At 47.8% G+C, this 17,830-nt stretch overlaps 1 protein-coding gene across 4 annotated transcripts in view; it reads left to right on the top strand.

Moving 5' to 3' along the window:
- Positions 1-5,266, top strand: part of CSNK1E (casein kinase 1 epsilon) — a 60,349-nt gene extending 55,083 nt beyond the window's left edge. For 3 of the 4 annotated variants that reach the window (XM_036760170.1, XM_036760172.1, XM_036760171.1), the window contains exons 9-11: positions 306-445; positions 2,950-3,015; positions 3,645-5,266. In XM_036760170.1, coding sequence (XP_036616065.1) covers positions 306-445; positions 2,950-2,982 — 173 coding nt within the window. In that variant the 3' untranslated portion in view covers positions 2,983-3,015; positions 3,645-5,266. Of the gene's footprint in view, positions 1-305; positions 3,016-3,644 lie in introns of all 4 variants that reach the window. The other variant, XR_005010484.1, reaches the window with a different exon arrangement.
- The last annotated feature ends 12,564 nt before the right edge of the window (positions 5,267-17,830 follow it).

The raw sequence follows: 17,830 nt of genomic DNA, 5'->3' as shown, positions 1-17,830 counted from the left end.
TGGGGGGCAGGGCAGGGGTCCTAGGATCAAACATTGAGAGCCGGGAGGTCCTCAGGTCCCCGAGAGGAGAAACAGATTTGTCTGTTGATAAGCATTTATTAAGCACCTATTGTCTGTAAGATACTGTTCTAAGTACGAGGGATGCAATGAAACACAAAAAACACAATAAACCCTTGCCTTGGGTCCCCCATCTGGTAAATGTCCCAGACAGGATTCGAACCTCCTGACCTCAAATATGCTGCTATCTCTCCCTGTCCGTTTCTGGGTGGTGGTCGAGAGCATCCTTTCTTTTTCTCTTCCTCTAGGCAATACTTCTCCCAGAGCGATCTCACGGGTAGACAGGGAGAGGAAGGTGAGTATGAGGTTACACCGAGGAGCCCCGGCCAACGTCTCCTCCTCCGATCTCACAGGACGCCAAGAGGTATCTCGGATTTCTGCATCACAGGTGAGTGGATGTCCATGCTTCATGCATGCATCCATCCATCTATCCATCCATCCATCCATCCATTATTCATGTATTCATTCATGCGTTCATTCATTCATCCATTCATGTGTTCAACAAGAATTTGTTGAAGGACTTAAGGAGTCTTTATTAAGTGCCAAGCACGGTGTGAGATGCTGATGGAGAAAGACAGAAAGGAAGTCCTCCTGGCCTTGGAGGAATTTACATCCCGCTTGGGTAGAATGCAAAACACTGGAAAACAAAAGTAATGTAAAAGACAAGAGAATAGATGAAAGATGGATATCAAGTAATTCCAAGCATGGAGAGCATTAGCAACTGGGGACACCAGGAAAGGCTTGACATGAGCTGAACATCTGAAGGAAGCGAGAGCTTCTCAGAAGCACAGAGTGCAGGAGGGAGTGGAATGTGTAATAAGTCTGGAAAGATAATCTGGGGACATGGTAAAGCCAACCAGGGGAGTCTGTATTTTATCCTACAGTAAATAGGGAGCCCCTGGAGCTTCTTGAGAAAGGACGTCGCATGCTCAGGCCTGTGCTTGGGAGGACAAATTTGGCACTTGTGCAAAGGTTGGATTGGAAGGAGGCTGGAGATAGTGAGACCAATAAGGAAGTGGGGCTCCTGGCCACCGGTGAGGAGAGCCTGAACTCAGGTGGCAGCTGAGTGAAGGTAGAGAAGGGACTGGAGGCAAGAGACTTCACAGATGATCAGATAGGAGTGGTGAGGGAGAGCCAGGAATCAAAGATTACTCCGAGCTTATGTCCGTGCATGGCTTGAAGGATAATGGTGTCTTCAACCAACCAGCAACATTTGGAAGAAGGGTGAATTTAAGGGTCAAGATAGTTCTGTTTTGGACATGTTGAGTTTGGGACACTTGTTTGCTGTTTAATTTAATTGTAGAGTTTTCAATGAATAAAAGTCATCTTTCTCTCCCTTTGCCTCCCTGCCCCCAACTCCAATATTGGGGAATTAAAAAAAAAACAACATCCAAGATTCTTGTAACAAATTATTCATAGTCAAAAAGATTCCCACATTGGCATGCGGACATCTGATTTGAAAGGTCCAGCAGGCAAGTTCAACCTGGGGCTGAAGTTGGAGAGAAGCCAGGCTGGATACCCAGATCTCAGTCATCTGTTTAGAGATGGTGGTTAACCCCATGGGCACTGGTGAGATCACCATGGCAGAGAGCTCTGGGCTAAGAAGTGCTAAGGCAGCCAGGACCTGGGTGGTGACCCACCAAAGGAGGCAGAGAGGGAGTGGTCAGGGAGGTGGCTGGACAGCCTAAAGAAGGAAGCAGCGTGGCAACTTAGAGAGGAAAGAGTGTCTAGGAATCCACAGTAGTCGTCACTGTCAGGTACTGCAGAGTGGTCCAGAAGGAAGGGGCCAAAAAAAGTCCCTGGGACCTGGGAGGGAGAAGGACTTAGAACAGTATCTCACCTGGACACAAGGAGGGAGTAGATTCATTCATTTCAGGTCTAGTGTCAGGCGAGGAGAGAAAAGACACTCCTTCCCCACTCCTCCTTCCCCAGCCCAAGGCCATTTCCAATGAGCCTGGCAGTTGCTGGGGCAGCCTGGACAGAGCGGTGGGCTGGGTGTCCAGACAGCTGGACTCTGTCCTTTGCCCTCAACTCACTTTAGGATCCTGAACTAAAAATTGATGTATTCCTTTAATTCACCAACTATGTGCACTGAAGTAATAAGAGCTGACATTCATAAAGCACATCGATTCATTGAGTCCTCGTGTCAGCCCTTCAAGATGGGCGCTGCATTTACCCCAGAACTGAGGCTCAGATGGGGAGTTGGGCCTTGCCCATGCTCACGAAGCAAAGAGATGCCAGAAGCATGGTCATTTCTAACTCTAAAGACCAGGCTACTATGCCCCCAGCCCTAGGTAAGCTCCTGAGGGGAAGATCTAAGAGTAGCAGTGAACTTGGTCCCTGCCCTCATGGAACTTGTGGTCTAGAGAAGCAGTATTCTTGCTGTCAGGTCCTTTCAAGTCATATCAGACTCTCCACAACCCCATTTGGGGTTTTCTTGGCAAAGATACCAGAGTGGTTTGCCATTTCCTTCTCCAGCTCATTTGACAGATGGGGAAACTGAGTGATTTGCCTAGGGTCACACAGCTAGGAAGTGTCTTGAAGTCGCATTTGAACTCATGAAGATGAGTCTTCCTGTTTCCAAGCCCAGTACTCTATCCACTGTGCCACCTAGCTGCCCAGAGAAGCAGTGTTACCACGATAGATAGAGCACCAGGTATGGAGTCAGGGGAGACCCTGGTTCAAATCCTGCCTCAGAGATTCCAACATGTGTGACATTTGACAGGTAGGATTTGAAGTGGGCCTCAGTTTCCTCATTTTGTAAATTGACTCCGTCTCCTCTCTGGGCCTGTAATATTGTAAAATGAGGAGTTTGGATTTAATAGTCTCCAAGACACCTTTCAGCTCTGTCTACAATCACATATAATCTGGATACCCCTTGTTCTCCTCCAGACAAGCGTGCCATTTGACCACCTCGGGAAGTGAGGGGAAGATGCCACCGGACCAGTGTTTGCTTAGGTAAGTCACCCTCTTCCTGGGGTGACCAAAGCCCCTGCCCTCACCCCTGCCCATCTCCCCAGCCTTAGGACCTGCTCTCCAGGGGCCGTCCAAGGACAGCGATGGGGTGTCCCAGCTCCTCCATGTGGGCATCCTCCCTTTGGGAGATGGAGTCAGGGACAGGATAGGGCAGATGATGCTAGGAAGGGTCATCCAAAATTTATTAAGCAGCTACTCTGTGCTGGCCACCCTAAACGCGTGAGCACTCGTCCCTGGGGTTAGAAAGAGAAAGTTGGGGAAAAGTCGACCATCTCCCACCCTCGTCCCCTGGGGACATTGGCATGGAAGGGCAGGACATCTGGGCCTGCCACCAGATTGGATTTAATAAAGATACATTAACTAAGTCCCTACTCCCTGCATACAGTTGAGGTAAATTGACTTGCCTGGGGTCACACAGCTCAATTTTGGAAACCAAATTCGTACCCTTCCTTGAGTTCATATCCCCTTCCTTGGGTTAAATATCCCCTTCCTCAAGGAGCTCGTATAGTCTATCAGAGGAGGACAGGGCATGGGCAAAGAGAAGCAGGGAGTGACTGGGATACAGGAGAGAGGTCAATCCTAATTTTTTCTCTTTCTTTGTCCCTTTCTAGTGTCTTCACTGTATTTTTCTTTTAAAAAAATTTTGAAAAAGACTTAAAAAAAGAACAAAAAGAAAACGAAAAAAAATCCCACAAAACAGACAACAGATTTTTGTTGCTCTCTGGGATTTTTCTTTCTTTCTTTTTTCTTTTCTTTTCTTTTTTCTTCTTTTTTTGCCAATGGAGAAGAGACACGAAGCTCCCACTGCACCGACTTCTGGCCCTGGTATCTGCCTTCCTCCCCAGTCTGCCTTCTGCCCTCTAGACCCCAAGGGACCCTTTTGGGAACGCCACCACTCACCCCTCCTGGAGCCACACCAAGCCCTTCCCCATGCCTGCCACCCCTGAACAATGGGGCGTGGGGGGCTCTCCCTCTCCTCCTCCTAGCCCAGGCTGGGGATCTCCAGGGGTCAGGGCCCCTCTGCCCTCCCACCCCACACTCCTGTTTTCTGTGTCAATGTTGATCTGAGCATCCTCTGAGTCTGAGGAGCCAACCTCTGGATGAAGAGGAAAGGGAAGGCTTGCACATGGCAGAAGCTGTCTGGATTTCATTTTGTTTTGTGAAAGTAAACTTGTGACTCCCTGAGGCCCTGACTCTGTCCCTGGGGGCTTGGGTTTCTTGGTTAGACAGGCCTTGAAGCCTCAGAAGACGCCGGCTTTCCAGGGTCACTCGTGGGGTCACTGGGCTCAAGCCGTTGGATGCTTCCTGACATCCTTGCCCCATTCTCTCTCTCCTTAGCACTGATACAGGGGGTGTCCTGGGCCGAGCTGGGGGCCTGGGCCACTCCCTCTCCCCCTACTCCCTGGAGCCTGGCAGGGAAGGGAAGGCAGCTGTGAGCCCAGAGCCTCAAGAGGATTTCTAGAAAGCTGGGTAGGGGGGTGGGGGTGGGGGGCAGTGATGGATGGTGTGGCTGTGGGTATGTCCGAGAGTGTGCCTGTGCGTGTCTATTGGGTTTGTGTATTCTCCAGGATGAGCGTTAAGGGCCTGGGAGGGTCCCTGCAGGATGCTGTGGGACAACAGGCCCCTTCTCCCCCCAACCCCTTCACACTTCAGTTTGGTTATCCCGATTTTGATGCCCAGAAGGCCCCTCTCCTGGGCTGCCCAGGAAAGGAGGAGAAGAACCCCGAGCCCTCCTTGGATCCAATCCTACAGCTGAGGGGAACATTCCCCACCCTCACCATCCTTGTTGGGGAAGAGAAATCCTTGGGAATGATTATCAGACAAATGGGAAGAAATTGGTTTCCAGTGAATCGTTGGGAGCCACACCCCCTCCGCTGCCCTGTTTCCCCAGATGTGGGCACCTATGGGATCCATGAGAGGATGAAATGCCCAGGGGGAATTGGATTTTTTTAGTGCTTTCTATTTAACACAAGTTTTTGTTTTTGTTTGGTTTTTGCTTTTGTTTTGGGCTATTTTTCCTAATTTATTTACCCCTCTTTCTCTGTCTTTTTTTTCTTTTTTTTTAACTAAAGAGTAAATCTTTTTATTACTTTGTAATTTAAAAAAAATGGAAAAAAAATACTGAAGAACTTTGGGGGGAATTTTGTACTTTTTTCCTGTGTAAATATTGGACTTTTTGGAGCTTTATTGTGGTCGTTAATTTGGAGTAATAAAGTAGAAAATAATCAAGTGACTCGGCTTTCTCCCCCAACTTTTCTTCCAATCCCCTTGCTATTCTCAGGGCTAGAAAGGGGGTCCATGCAAGAGGCCCCAAGAAGTGAGAGCACAAAGAAGCACCAGCTGGAAAGGTACCTTCGAGGCTTGTTGGTTGAACGCATCCATTTCATGGATGAGAAAACTGAGGCCCATGTTGCACACACAACTGAACGGACCTCTCCCTTCTCAAGAAGCTTCAGTGACTCGCTATCGCCTCTAAGAGAAAACACAAACTCCTCTGTTTGGCATTTAAGCCGTAACAGTCTGGCTCCAACCCATCTTTCTAGGTTGTATGACCCATTCCTCCCCAATATCCTATTAATAATAATAATAATAACTCTTAAGGGTTTGAAAAGCACTTCACATGTGCTAACTCATTGGATCCCACAACAACCTGCGAGATAGCTGCTACTATTATCCGCATTTTACAAAGACGTAACCTGAATCATGGAACAGCTGGGTGGCCCAGTGGAGAGAGCGCCAGGCCTGGAGTCAGGAAACCCTTAGTTCACATCCAGTCTCAGACACATCCTAGCTGTGTGACTGGGCGAGTCACTTCACCCTGGGTGCCTCAGTTTCCACATCTTTCGTTCTGTCAGATTTGTAGCCTCAGCACTATTACCTACTCCCCATCCAATCAGAGGCTGAATTTCTCCCCCATTCCATGCCCTTTCTCTACTTCTCCTGTAGTTCAGACCCTCATCCCCGCTTGCCCAGATTATTGTGCCAGCATGCTCATGGGTCTCCCTGCCTCAAGCCTCTCCCTGCTCCAGTCCATCCTATATACAGCTGCCAAAATGATTTTCCTCAAACACAGATCTAACCACGTGACCCTCTTACTCAACTAACAAGCGGCCATTACCTCCAGGCTAAAAAAATATACCCTTTGTTTAGCTTTTAAAGATCTTTATGAACGGGCCCCAGCCCGGCTTTCCAGCTTCATGGGACATGGTTTGGTCCAGCCAAGCTGGCTTGCTCTCTGGTCTTCAAGCCTGGAATCCGCTGCCTCCTTGCCTCGTCTTGGAGAATCTGTCTTTCTCTTTAAGACCCAGCATACTGTTGGTGCCCTCCCTCCCAAATTTAACCACTTTGGACTCATTTCTGTTTATTCTTTAGATACGTCTACATACTGTTGTTTCCTCCATTGGAATGGGGGTTGTTTCTTGAGAACCGGGGTTGCTTCACCATTTGTATGTGTATCCTCAGTGCCTGGCACATAGTAGGTGCTTAAAAGCTGGCTGATTGGTTGGTTGATTGCAAAGAGGCTGTGAATCAGCCAACCCACAGTGGAATGGGCAGCTTTGGGAAGAAGACTTTGGGTTGAGATGTTTGTAGTGAGGACTCTTTGTCACTTATGTACTGGACTAAACGGTCACCAAAGTCCCTTCCAATGCCGAAATTCCATGATTCTGTGACTAGGTGACCTCAAAAGTCTTTCCAGTTTTCAACCTATAAATGTACCAATTCTTCACTCGGCCTGGCCTCTACTCTCAGGCTAATGATGAGGTAATTCTTTGTTGAGAAAGGAGGCAATTGAGGGAGCTAGGTGGCACAGTGAGTAGAGTACCCGCCTGGAGTCAGGAGGACCTGAGTTCAAATCTGGCTTCAGACACTTGACACATGTACTAGCTGTGTGACCTTGGGCAAGTCACTTAACCCCAATTGCCCTGCCAAAAAAAAAAGAAAGAGAAAAAAAAGAGAGGATGCTTGTTTTAACAATGTGGCTGGCAGCTTCTGTGGGGGTATAAGATTCACCCACAGCCAGCACCCAGAAAGCTGCCAACAGCACAGTTTCTTCTGATCTGCTTAATTAAGGAAAGCAAGGTGAAGGGGTCGACAGGCTTACTTTTAATTCAAAAATCATTCAGTTAGTTCAGGGGAAAAAACCAGCATCCTGAACTTCAAAACAAAATGCAAACAAATTACAAACATCAACTGACTTTGCCTGATTCAAGTCCCAACAGATAGTTACCAGAGTTCAACAAAGTTTCAACATCCAGGTTTACAAGCTGAAGGGCTCCTTAACTACAGCTGCCCGGAGTCTCCTCATCAACACCATCTCCAGAGCCCCACACAAATGGCTCTGTCCTCCCTTCTTATAGGGCTTCAGACATCAAACATCATCTGAATCACCAGAGCTCAGGCTCTGGTGATTGGTTCTTGAGTTGGCCCCTCCCCTTAGGACCCTGGAAGGTTCACATCCACATGGATTACGTTAACACCTAATGGGGTTTGGGCCTGGGGCTTAGCAGCTAGTAAAGCTCACTGAGATAAACTGAGTCACTCAAAGAAAACAAAGGCCATTCTGGTTACAATGCTTGGAGTCAAGCAACTGGGTTCAAATTTCATCCTCAGTATTTACTACTTATACAACCTTGAACAACTCAGTTAATGTCTCCAGGCCTCAGTCTCACCATCCATAATAATAAAAACTGACATTTATACTATGGTGTGTAAATAGCATAGATAGATACATGATAGATAGATAGATGGATGGATGGATAGATGGATAGGTAGGTAGGTAGGTAGATAGATAGATGATTTATTATTTTGCCATGTTCCAGGCTCTGTGCTATGCACAAGAAAACAAGACAGTCCATGTTTTCAAGGAGTATATACTGTGATAGAGAAAGACAAAACAGAAATGCATGCTGTGGGGGGAGAACCTCTGGGGAGGCAGCACAGAGAGTGAGATGGGAGTGAAGTGAGCAAGGGAACTGGGGCCCTTTTTACATCCATCATCTCATTGGAGCCCCATAACTATGCAGATTAGGGGCTGTGACTATCACCATTTACAGATGGGGAAACTGGGACTCAGACAAGCTCAGTCATATCCATGGTGACACCATTGGTAACAACAGAAAGCATCAGATGGCCAAGATGTGCCAGGGGCTGTACGAGACAAAGACAAAAGTCCCTGTCCTCAAAGAGCCTCCAATCTGTGGGCAGAAACAGCCTACGAATAAAACGCACACAAACACGCACAAAGGAATACATAAAATATAATATAGTAAAATGTAGAAAAGATACAAATATATGCAAATATATAAATGGGCAATAATATATAATATGTAAAACACAACAGACATAAAATAATGGATTAAATGTTATATCATATTACATATATGTTAATGTATATGTCATATATTACATATAACATGCAAAACATAGATATAAAGTAATATATGGATTATATTATACAAACCACATATAAATATATGCAAAGTAATATAAAATACATATATGAAATACAAAACACATATATAAAGTGATAGCAACAGATAATATAATATATAAAACAAAGTAATATATAAATCTATAATAATATATAATGTGCTATAATCTACAATATATAAAACATATAAATATATATAAAGTAATTTCTGAGGAGGAGGGTCTAGGGGTGGGGAACCTGGGGCCTCGAGGCCACATGTGGCCCTCTAGGCCCTCAAGTGGGGCCCTTTGACTGAATCTAAACTTCATAGAACAAGTCCTCTTGATAAAAAGATTTGTTCTGTAAAAGATAGACTCGGTCAAAAAGCCACACCCAAGGACCTAGAAGGCCACATGTGGCCTCGAGGCCCCAGGTTCCCCACCCCTGGCTAGGCTTTGTATTAGAGGGAGTACCTGCTGAGCTAAGGATTCAAAGAAGTCAAAGTGAGGAAGCCGAGCTCTTTAGGAACGTGCAGACAAGGGGGGGGAAGATGGGGTGTCATGGTTGGAGGATAATGAGTTGGGCCAATGTAACTGTGTGCGCTTCCTCAAGCAGTGGAATCTGAACCCAGTCTCCTTCTTGACCCCACACCTGGTCCTCTATTCCTTCTGCCATACTATTTCTGTAACTTAGGGGGGAAAAGAATTCCATCTTTATTTTCACTAACTGAAATGTAGCAGTTCCTAATTTGAGCGTGGCTTCCCCACAAAGCTTCAGCAGTCTGGTGCCCAAAGTCAAGGACCCCTGAATCACTGGAAGATCTCAAAGGTCCCTTCAAACTCTGAGGCTTATGATTGTAATTCTATGCACTCAAACCACTGAGTACTCAGTTTCTTCCTCTGTAAACAGGGTGGATGCCCTGAACAGGCTTGGCATTCCCCAACAAGAAATGCCAAAGTGCTGACCCAACCTGAACCTGACACTTCTGCCCTCCCCATTTTCAAAGACAAGGAAACTTAGTCTTAAAGTAGGGGAAGTGACTTGCTCATGACCACATAGCTCATCCCTGCCTGGTTTAACCCGGGAGCTCAAAGTCGCTATGACCCACACCTGACTTCTCCTGCCTGCCTTGATTCATGCTGGAGAAGAGAATTCAGGTTGCAGTCAGGCCAGATGACCTCTGAGCTTCCTTCCAACTCTGCACTTCTATGAGTCATGTTCTCAGAGGGTGCGGTGGCCTGGGTATGAGGTCATCTGGGTAACAGTGGAGGGGGGCACAGCCAGCTCAAGCACTGGGGATGGGGAGCAGGCATCTTCCTGGAAGATCACCTGTTCTTTTTAAGTGCCTTCAGGGAGCCTGCCATGCAGAGGAAACTTCTGGAGAATCCTTCCAGAGAATGAAGAATCAGTCCCTGATTCATCTCTTGGATTTTCTCTTCCTTCTTTTTTGTTTTCCTTCCTTTCTTCTTTCTTTTCTTCCTTCCTTCTTTTCCTTCTCCTTCTTCCTTCCTTTCCTTCTTCTTCCTTCCTTTCTTTCTCTTTCTTTCTTCCTTCCTTCTTCTTTCTTCCTTCCTTCCTTTTTCTTTTTTCTTTCTTCCTTCCTTCCTTCATTCCTTTTTCTTTTTTCTTTCTTCCTTCCTTCCTTCATTCCTTTCTTTTCTTTCTTTCTTCCTTCCTTCCTTTTTTCCTTCCTTCCTTCCTTCCTTTCTTTCTTCCTTTCTTCCTTCCTTCCTTCCTTCCTTTCTTCCTTCCTTCCTTTTTTCCTTCCTTTCTTTCTTTCTTCCTTCCTTCCTTCCTTCCTTCCTTTCTTTCTTTCTTCCTTCCTTCCTTCCTTTCTTCCTTCCTTCCTCTCTTCCTCTCTTTCTTCCTCTCTTTCTTTCTTCCTCTCTTTCTTTCTTCCTTTCTTCCTTCCTTCCTTTCTTTCTTCCTTCCTTCCTTCCTTCCTTCCTTCCTTCCTTCCTTCCTTTCTTCCTTCCTTCCTCTCTTCCTCTCTTTCTTTCTTCCTCTCTTTCTTTCTTCCTTTCTTCCTTCCTTCCTTCCTTCCTTCCTTCCTTCCTTCCTTCCTTCCTTCCTTCCTTCCCTCCTTCCTTCCTTCCTCTCTTCCTCTCTTTCTTTCTTCCTCTCTTTCTTTCTTCCTTTCTTCCTTCCTTCCTTCCTTCCTTCCTTCCTTCCTTCCTTCCTTCCTTCCTTTCTTCCTTCCTTCCTTCCTCCCTCCCTCTCTTCCTCTCTTTCTTTCTTTCTTTCTTTCTTTCTTTCCTTCCTTCCTTTCTTTCTTTCTTTCTTTCTTTCTTTCTTTCCTGCTTTCCTGCTTTCTAGTGAGTTTCACTCTCTCACCAAGGTAGAAATACACTTACTGGCTTTGTGACCCTCCTCAGGTCACTTAATCTTTCGCAGTCTCCGTTTCCCCATCTGTCCAAAGGGGGATCACAACAGCACCTCTATATCCCAGGGCTGTCGTAAGGATCAAAGGAGTTAGCACATGTGAAGCATTTTGCAAACCTTCAAGCGCTGCATAAACAGTAGTTATCGTCACTTATTGCTGTATCAGTCTGTTTTACTTAATCATTTTTCTTTGTCACAAAGGAGGGTTCTGTGTTGGGGGAGGATAATCAGGATGACTATGGAGTCTAAAAGGAGAATGAGTCAGTAAAACTTTAATAAAATTAACCAATTAAGGGCCAGGGACAAACCACCCCTTCAGACACAATGACTAACCCTGTTCATCAGCTTGTTTGGGCTGCTGGGAGGAGAGAAAGCTGCACTGGCGCATGTTCCTAGGTGAGTTGTTAGGCCCACCTGGGTCAGACTGCGAGCTCAGGGGCCTCTCTCCTGGGCTCTGAGACCTGGAATCCTTGGGGCTGTGACGGCTTCCTCACTGTGTCTTCACAGGCTCATCTTCCTCCTGACGGACATCTGTGAAATATGAGCACCATCCTCCTTGCCCAAGGCCACGCCATTCATTCATTCATTCAACAAGCCTTTATTAAAGGCTTACTATGTGTCAGGCACCATGCTTGGTGCTGGCGATTCCAAGATCCTCCTCAGCTCTCCTTGTCTCCTTCCATACCTCTCTCCCTTCATAACTTCACCCTCTCTGATGACTTCAATGACCACCTTCACCCAGATGACTTCCAAGCCCATGGCCCCAGCACACCCCAGCCTTCCACTGGGCTGGGCACCCAAATGGGAACCAGCCGGAGGGAGGTGTTCATCCACAGCCATTTGCCCAGGGAGAAGTCCCCGAAAGGCCTTTTTTCCAAGCCGTTGGGGGTCCAAGCTCTGATCACTCTACTCACTCAAACCTTGAGAGTTGGCACGCCCATTGGCTTGGGAGTCAAAGGCCCTGGGTTCAAATTCTGATCCTGCCCCTTTAGTGACCTTGGTGATCAAATCACCAAAGATTTAGATTTAGAGCAGGAAGGGACCTCAGAGGCCATCCAGACCAACCCTCTCATTTTACAGATGAGGCATCATTGTCCTCAGAGAAGCAATGATTACAAGGGATTCTTTCAGTCAGTCTACAACCATTCAATGAGACGCCTGCTGTATTTTTGTACGAGGCATTGCGGGCTCCGAGACAAAAAGGAAACAGCCCCTGTCCTCTGTCCTCAATAAGCTTATGTTCTAACGGAGTGCTAAAGAAAAATAAGATGCATTCGAAGGGATGCAGAATGAAATAATCGTAGCGGCCGATATCTGTACGGGCTATAAGGTTTACAGAACGCTTCGCACGGATCATCTCATTTGAGCTTCACAGAAACCCATCTGATAGGTGAGAAAACGAGCCAGGTAAAGCAATTTGCCCAGGGTCACGTATCTGGGAAGCATCAGAAGCCTAATTTTTCTTGGGGATTCCTGACTCCAAGTCCGGGTCAGGACTACAATAACCTAAAGGAAAAGAACCGCCCCCTGCCCTCCCCCGAAGGAAGCTGAATGATTTGATGGGCCCATCTTGGCCCTGGAGAAAGCAGGAGGAAGCGCGTCACACTCCTCTCCTAGGAGAGACGGCTCGGGGCCTACGGGCACTGAACAGCGCACGCAGCACCAGATGCCTTGGCCGATTGAACTGAACTGTTTGTCTTTGTTACAACGGAAGGCTCACTGGGTGAAGGGGGATGGGAAGATCTAGAAATGACTGAAATGTAAAAGGAGGGAATCAATAAAATTTAAATTAAAAAATTCGTTAAAGAAACTCATTTAGAATAGAGCCAAGAAGTATCCTACATACGCAAGGATGGCCTACGTTTGGACATTTTGTTCCACTCTCCCTTAGGGGGCACGTGGGCTTGGGGTTAGGAGGATCTGAGTTCAAACGCTGCCTAGACACTTACTAGCTGTGTGACGTTGGACAAGTCACTTAACCTCCGTCTGCCTTGGTTTCCTCAACTGTAAAATGGGGATCGTGACTTGCAGGCTTGTTAGCGCAGTGTCTGGCACGTAGTAGGTGTGTTCTCTTCCTGTCCCCTCCACCCCCTCCGCCGAGGTCTGTCATGTATTGTGGGGCTGGAGCTGATCTCCAAGGTCCTCCTCAGTTCGAGGATGCTGTGGGGGTGGCGGGGGGGGGGGGGGGGGGGGAGGCAGGCTGGTATGTAGGAAGAATGCTAGAGGTGGAGTTTAGCTGGGAGGAGAGAAGACCAGAGCCTGGGGGCCTGAGCACTGACTCCAAGTGTATGAAGTTAGGGACTAGCCCTATCCTGCTTGGTCCCAGAGCGCAGAACCAGGATCACCGGGCTGTAAAGAGGCACATTTAGGGTTAACGCCAGGCCAGACTTCCTGCCTTTGGAGATGGCTTCCCCTCCTTGGATATCATCATGAAGTGGTTGGGTGACCTTTGGTAGAGTTCGCTGCTTGAGGGGATTCTTGTTCAGGTCGCTGAGGTCCCTTCCAACTCTGAGATTCTGACCTCAGAGGACCTGGGTTCCAATCCAGACTCCACACACAGCCTGTGTGATTTGGGGCAAGTCATGTGCCTCTCAGCCTCATTTCCCTCATGGGAACTCTAAGAAGACGAACAGGAGGACGTCTAAGGGCTCCTCCCAGTCCAGGCTTGTGATGCTGTATCCATGAGGGCTCACGTACCCACTTCTTGGTTCTGGGAAGCCAACCTTCTGACCCTCATAAACTTCCTCCAACACATTTAGCTGACACTATGAACAACTTCTCTGTTCCCCCGACCGTCCAGTGAGACGATGCTTCCCTCATCTCCGGTATTGAAAACACCAACACCTGGCATCCCTAATTTAGGGCCATTTACAACAATTAGAACTATTAGCTTTGGCTTGAGTTCTTTGGAGAGAATAAACACTCTGCTCAGGCGGGAAGTGGTTCTGGGAAATTTTCTTGCCTTTCGGAGTCAGGGAAGCAAACACCTTCCAGTCCTTCCTAATGGACCCGTAGGAATGCAGTTCAGGGTGGCAGAATTTTTGTTCCCAGGGGGCTACTTCGAAGGCTTGAGTGACCAGGTGGTATGGGTTTCTCCTGGCACAGCCCTCAAATGCCAGGCACCTTCTCCACACAGCGAGAGCTCAGAGGAAGCCTCCATGCAGCCAGTCTGTGCGGAGGACCTGAAACCAAGTCTGCCCGACTGAAAGAGTGCCTAATGATATTGGCCCAGTGCCCTTCCTTAAAGGTGGTGCTGAGGACTGAGCGCATTGTTCCAGAAGTGCTTCAATACAAGACCGAACGAGTTTAGATTCATTTACAAAAATACCCAAGCTGAGAGGGCCCTCAGAGGCCTTCTAGAGACCCAGAGGGGTGAAGTGACTTAAGATCATAAGCCCAGAACTGGAAAGACCCTACTGTGGATTCTGATGGCCTGTCCACAGTAGGGCTTCAATAAAACCTGACCAGATGGGTAGGCGCCAAGATAGGCTGTGGGGCTGGTTGTGTGGGTGATGCTCAGTCATACGTGACAGGGATGGAAGATGAAGTCACGTCAGGCATGAGGTGAGAGCTGGGAGTGTAGGCTGTTGAGGGTTCCCTAGGGGCCAAAACAGGCACATTTCCCCAGGGGGACTGGCCCTGGAGTCAAGAAAACCTGAGTTCAAATCTAGGCTCAGACACTTAGTAGCTATGTGACTCTGGGCAAGTTGCCTAACCCTGTTTGCCTCAGTTTCCTCATCTGTAAAATGAACTGGAGAAGGAAGTGGCAAACCACTCCAGTGTCCCTGCTGACGAAACCCCAAATGGGGCCATGAAGAGTCAGGTATGACTGAACAACAGCAAAAGTGGGGAGGAACCAGAGGTTGCTTCTGGCTTCTGGGACTCAGAAAGGGAAGGGAAATTCTGACCTTCTAATAGTGCAGGTCCAAAATATCCAGAGTAATGCCTCTCATGTGTGCACAGTGCTTTACAGTTTATACGGACCAAACAAGCTTGCTGATCTTCACAGCCCTTTGAGGGCCTGGGGCCGTGGCTATAGCTCTGTCCTACAGATGAAGAAGCTAACACGCAGACAGGTGATGAAACTTCCAGGATTCACAGCTGCTATTAACAAGCTCATAAATGACTGTTTTAAGCTCACGCTGCCTGACTCGAATCCCACACGTGGTCAGGGATCACAGGATTTCAGAACTAGAAACAAGAATGGAATTCAACCCCTAATTTGACAGAGGGTGAAACTGAGGCCCAGAGAGGGGTGTGAATTGCCCAGGGTCACATACTTAGTGTCTGAGGCAGGATTTGAACTCAGGTTCCAAGTCCATCATTCTGTCCACTACAGGTCACTGGTTCCAGCTTCAAAGCAGAACTTCATCCATTGCCCTCTTATCCTTGGAAGCTCCTTTGGAAGAGGGGCTTCTTTCAACAGGAGGGGGAGGGAGAGTAAGAGGTGGCCTGTGGTCGTATTCGGCCTGGAGCCTCTGTCTAATCCCTGGGAGGCTGAAACTAGTCTCTGTGTCCAACTTAAATTGCTAAGTGAGCTTGAGAATAACCCCATATCTGAACACCATCCCTCTTCTGAAATAAGGAAGAAAATGCATAACAACTACGGCTCCTGTTTTTCTAAAGCTTTCCCTTCTTTTTCTAAGCATTTTCCTTACGACTACCCTGTAGGGCAGACAATGCAAGGAGTGTTTCCCCATTTCACAGACGTAAAAACTGAGGTCCAGAGAATACTGGGAAAGACAAAGTTACCCAGTACGAGACTTGGTCTTGAATCCCACTTCCACCGCTTACTATCTGTGTGACCTTGGCCATGAGACTCCACTGTTACAGAATTCAGTTTCCCCATCCTAAAAGTGAGGGGGCTGACTTGTCAATCAATCCATCTACCAACAAACATCTATGAAGCTCCGTGTCACATCCTGCACTAAGCATCTTTTACCATTATTCTCTCATAGTTTCATGTCATTCTCATAACAACCCTGGGAAGGAGGTGCTATTATTAATCTCCATTTTACAGCTGAGGAAACTGAGGCAGACAGTTTAAGTGACTTGCCCAGGGTCACACAGCAGGTAAACATCTGAGGCAGGATTTGAACTTAAGCCCAGGCCCAGTGCTCTATCCACACATGGGATAGGCCATAAAGATCAATGGCTTCTATCCATTTATAATGATATAAAATAGTTTCTGACTGGAGTGAGGCCTGGAAGGCCCAGGGGAGCAGGAGCCATTCCAGACCTAATCTGTGTCTTGAGGGACCAGGGGGACAGGGAAAGGCTCTCTGACCCAATTTCCATTTAAACTTATCCTTCACTCACTCCCCTCCTCTTCCATCTAGTTTAATTTCCATCCCAGAATAATTCACTCCTGCCCTAGGACAGCAGATCAGGGAATAAAGGAAGAGTAGAAACCTGCAGGTGAGGTTCCCTGAGGCCTGGGGTCTCCACCTGGTCCGTCACTCTGCTGGCCTCCCCTCCAAAGGCATTTTTTAAGTTAAATTTTTTTTCAAGTATCAGGCATTTTCCCTTCCTTCCCACTTTCTCCACCCCTGAAAAAAGGAAAAGAAAAAAGGAAAGAAAGACCAAAAGAAAAAGAAGGGGAAACGCCTTATAACAAGCATGCAGAGGCAAGCCAAACACATTCCGTCCTTGGCCGTGTCCAAAAGCACTCTTCACTCCTGCTGCAGGAGTCCATTCCCTCTGTCTGGAGGCAGGCAGGCAGCCTTCCTCCTGATCCGTCAATCCTCCAGACACAGGGTTGGCCATTGCCGCGTTTGGGCTCTTAGGGCTTTCCAGGGTCTTTGTCACAGATGTTGTCGCATGAATTGTCTTTGTGATTCCTCACGGGTAGTATCATCACTCGCATTTGGCCAGTGAGAAAATCGAGGCTAAGAGACACGTGCCCGAAGTCACACAGCCCGAAAGTGTCGGAGGAGGGGTGATAAAATAATAAAAATAGCCAGCGTTGACCGAGCGCCTACTGTGTGCTAAGCGCCCCACCAATATGATCTCATTGGATTATCAACCCCAACCCTGGGGGGTAGGTGCTATATGATCCTCGTTTTACAGATGAGGAAACTGAGGCAGAAGGGTTAAGTGACCGGCCCAGGGTCATACAACTATTACCTGTCAGAGGAAGGGTTACTATAATAAGAACTAATATTTATACACCCCTACTATGTGCCAAGCAGTGTGCTAAGGGCTTTACAACGATTATCTCTTATAACCCTGGGAGATTGTGCTACGTTCCCATTTTATAGCTGGGAAACCCAGACGAGCAGAGGTGAAGTGACTGGCCCAGGGTCACACAGAGGAGGGATTCTCCTGGTGATCCTAGAATCCAGAGAGATCTTCAAATCCGGTTCCCACCATTACCAGGTTTGTGACCTTTCCTAGGGTCCGTCACCTCTCTGAGCCTCGTTTCTTCGTCTGGAAAATGTGGATAAAGATGCCGGGAGCGCTCAGCAGGCTCGTGTGTGCGGACTATGTCAATGCCAGTGATACTGACGAAGGCCGGGTCAGTTTCCGCGCCACTGGATGGTGGGGGGGGGGGGGGAGCGGTGGGACGCGGGGAGGGGGCTCTAGGAGCGGGCCAAGAAGAGGCCGCAGAGGAGGAGGAGGAAGAAGGAGAGAAAAGGGCAGGGGAAGAGATAAAAGAAAAGAAAGAGAGGAAAAGGAGACCAGAGGGAAGGAGGAAAAGAAGGGAAAAACAGAGAAGAGAGAAAAGGGCAGAGGAGAGAGTAACAGAAAAGAGAGGAAAAGGAGGAAAAGAAGAGACAAAATGGGAAGAGAAAAGCAGAGTGGAGAGAAAAGGAGGGAAAGATGAGCGCAAAGGAGGGAAGAAAAGAAAGAAAGAAAAAGAGAAGGGCTGAAGCCCGGGAAGAGGAAAAAGGCAGGCAGAGAAACCAGGGCGGGGAGCGCGGTCCCTTTAAGGCGCCGCGGGTGAGCTCAGCTCAGCAGGCCCCGCCCCTCCGAAGCTCCTCCTCTCCCCCCGTTCCCCCTCCC

The sequence above is a fragment of the Trichosurus vulpecula genome, chromosome 5 (assembly GCF_011100635.1).
Source record: "Trichosurus vulpecula isolate mTriVul1 chromosome 5, mTriVul1.pri, whole genome shotgun sequence".
Lineage (NCBI taxonomy): Eukaryota > Metazoa > Chordata > Mammalia > Diprotodontia > Phalangeridae > Trichosurus > Trichosurus vulpecula.
The sequence above is the reverse complement of the archived record's forward strand: the minus strand, read 5'-3'. Positions and strand labels throughout refer to the sequence as shown.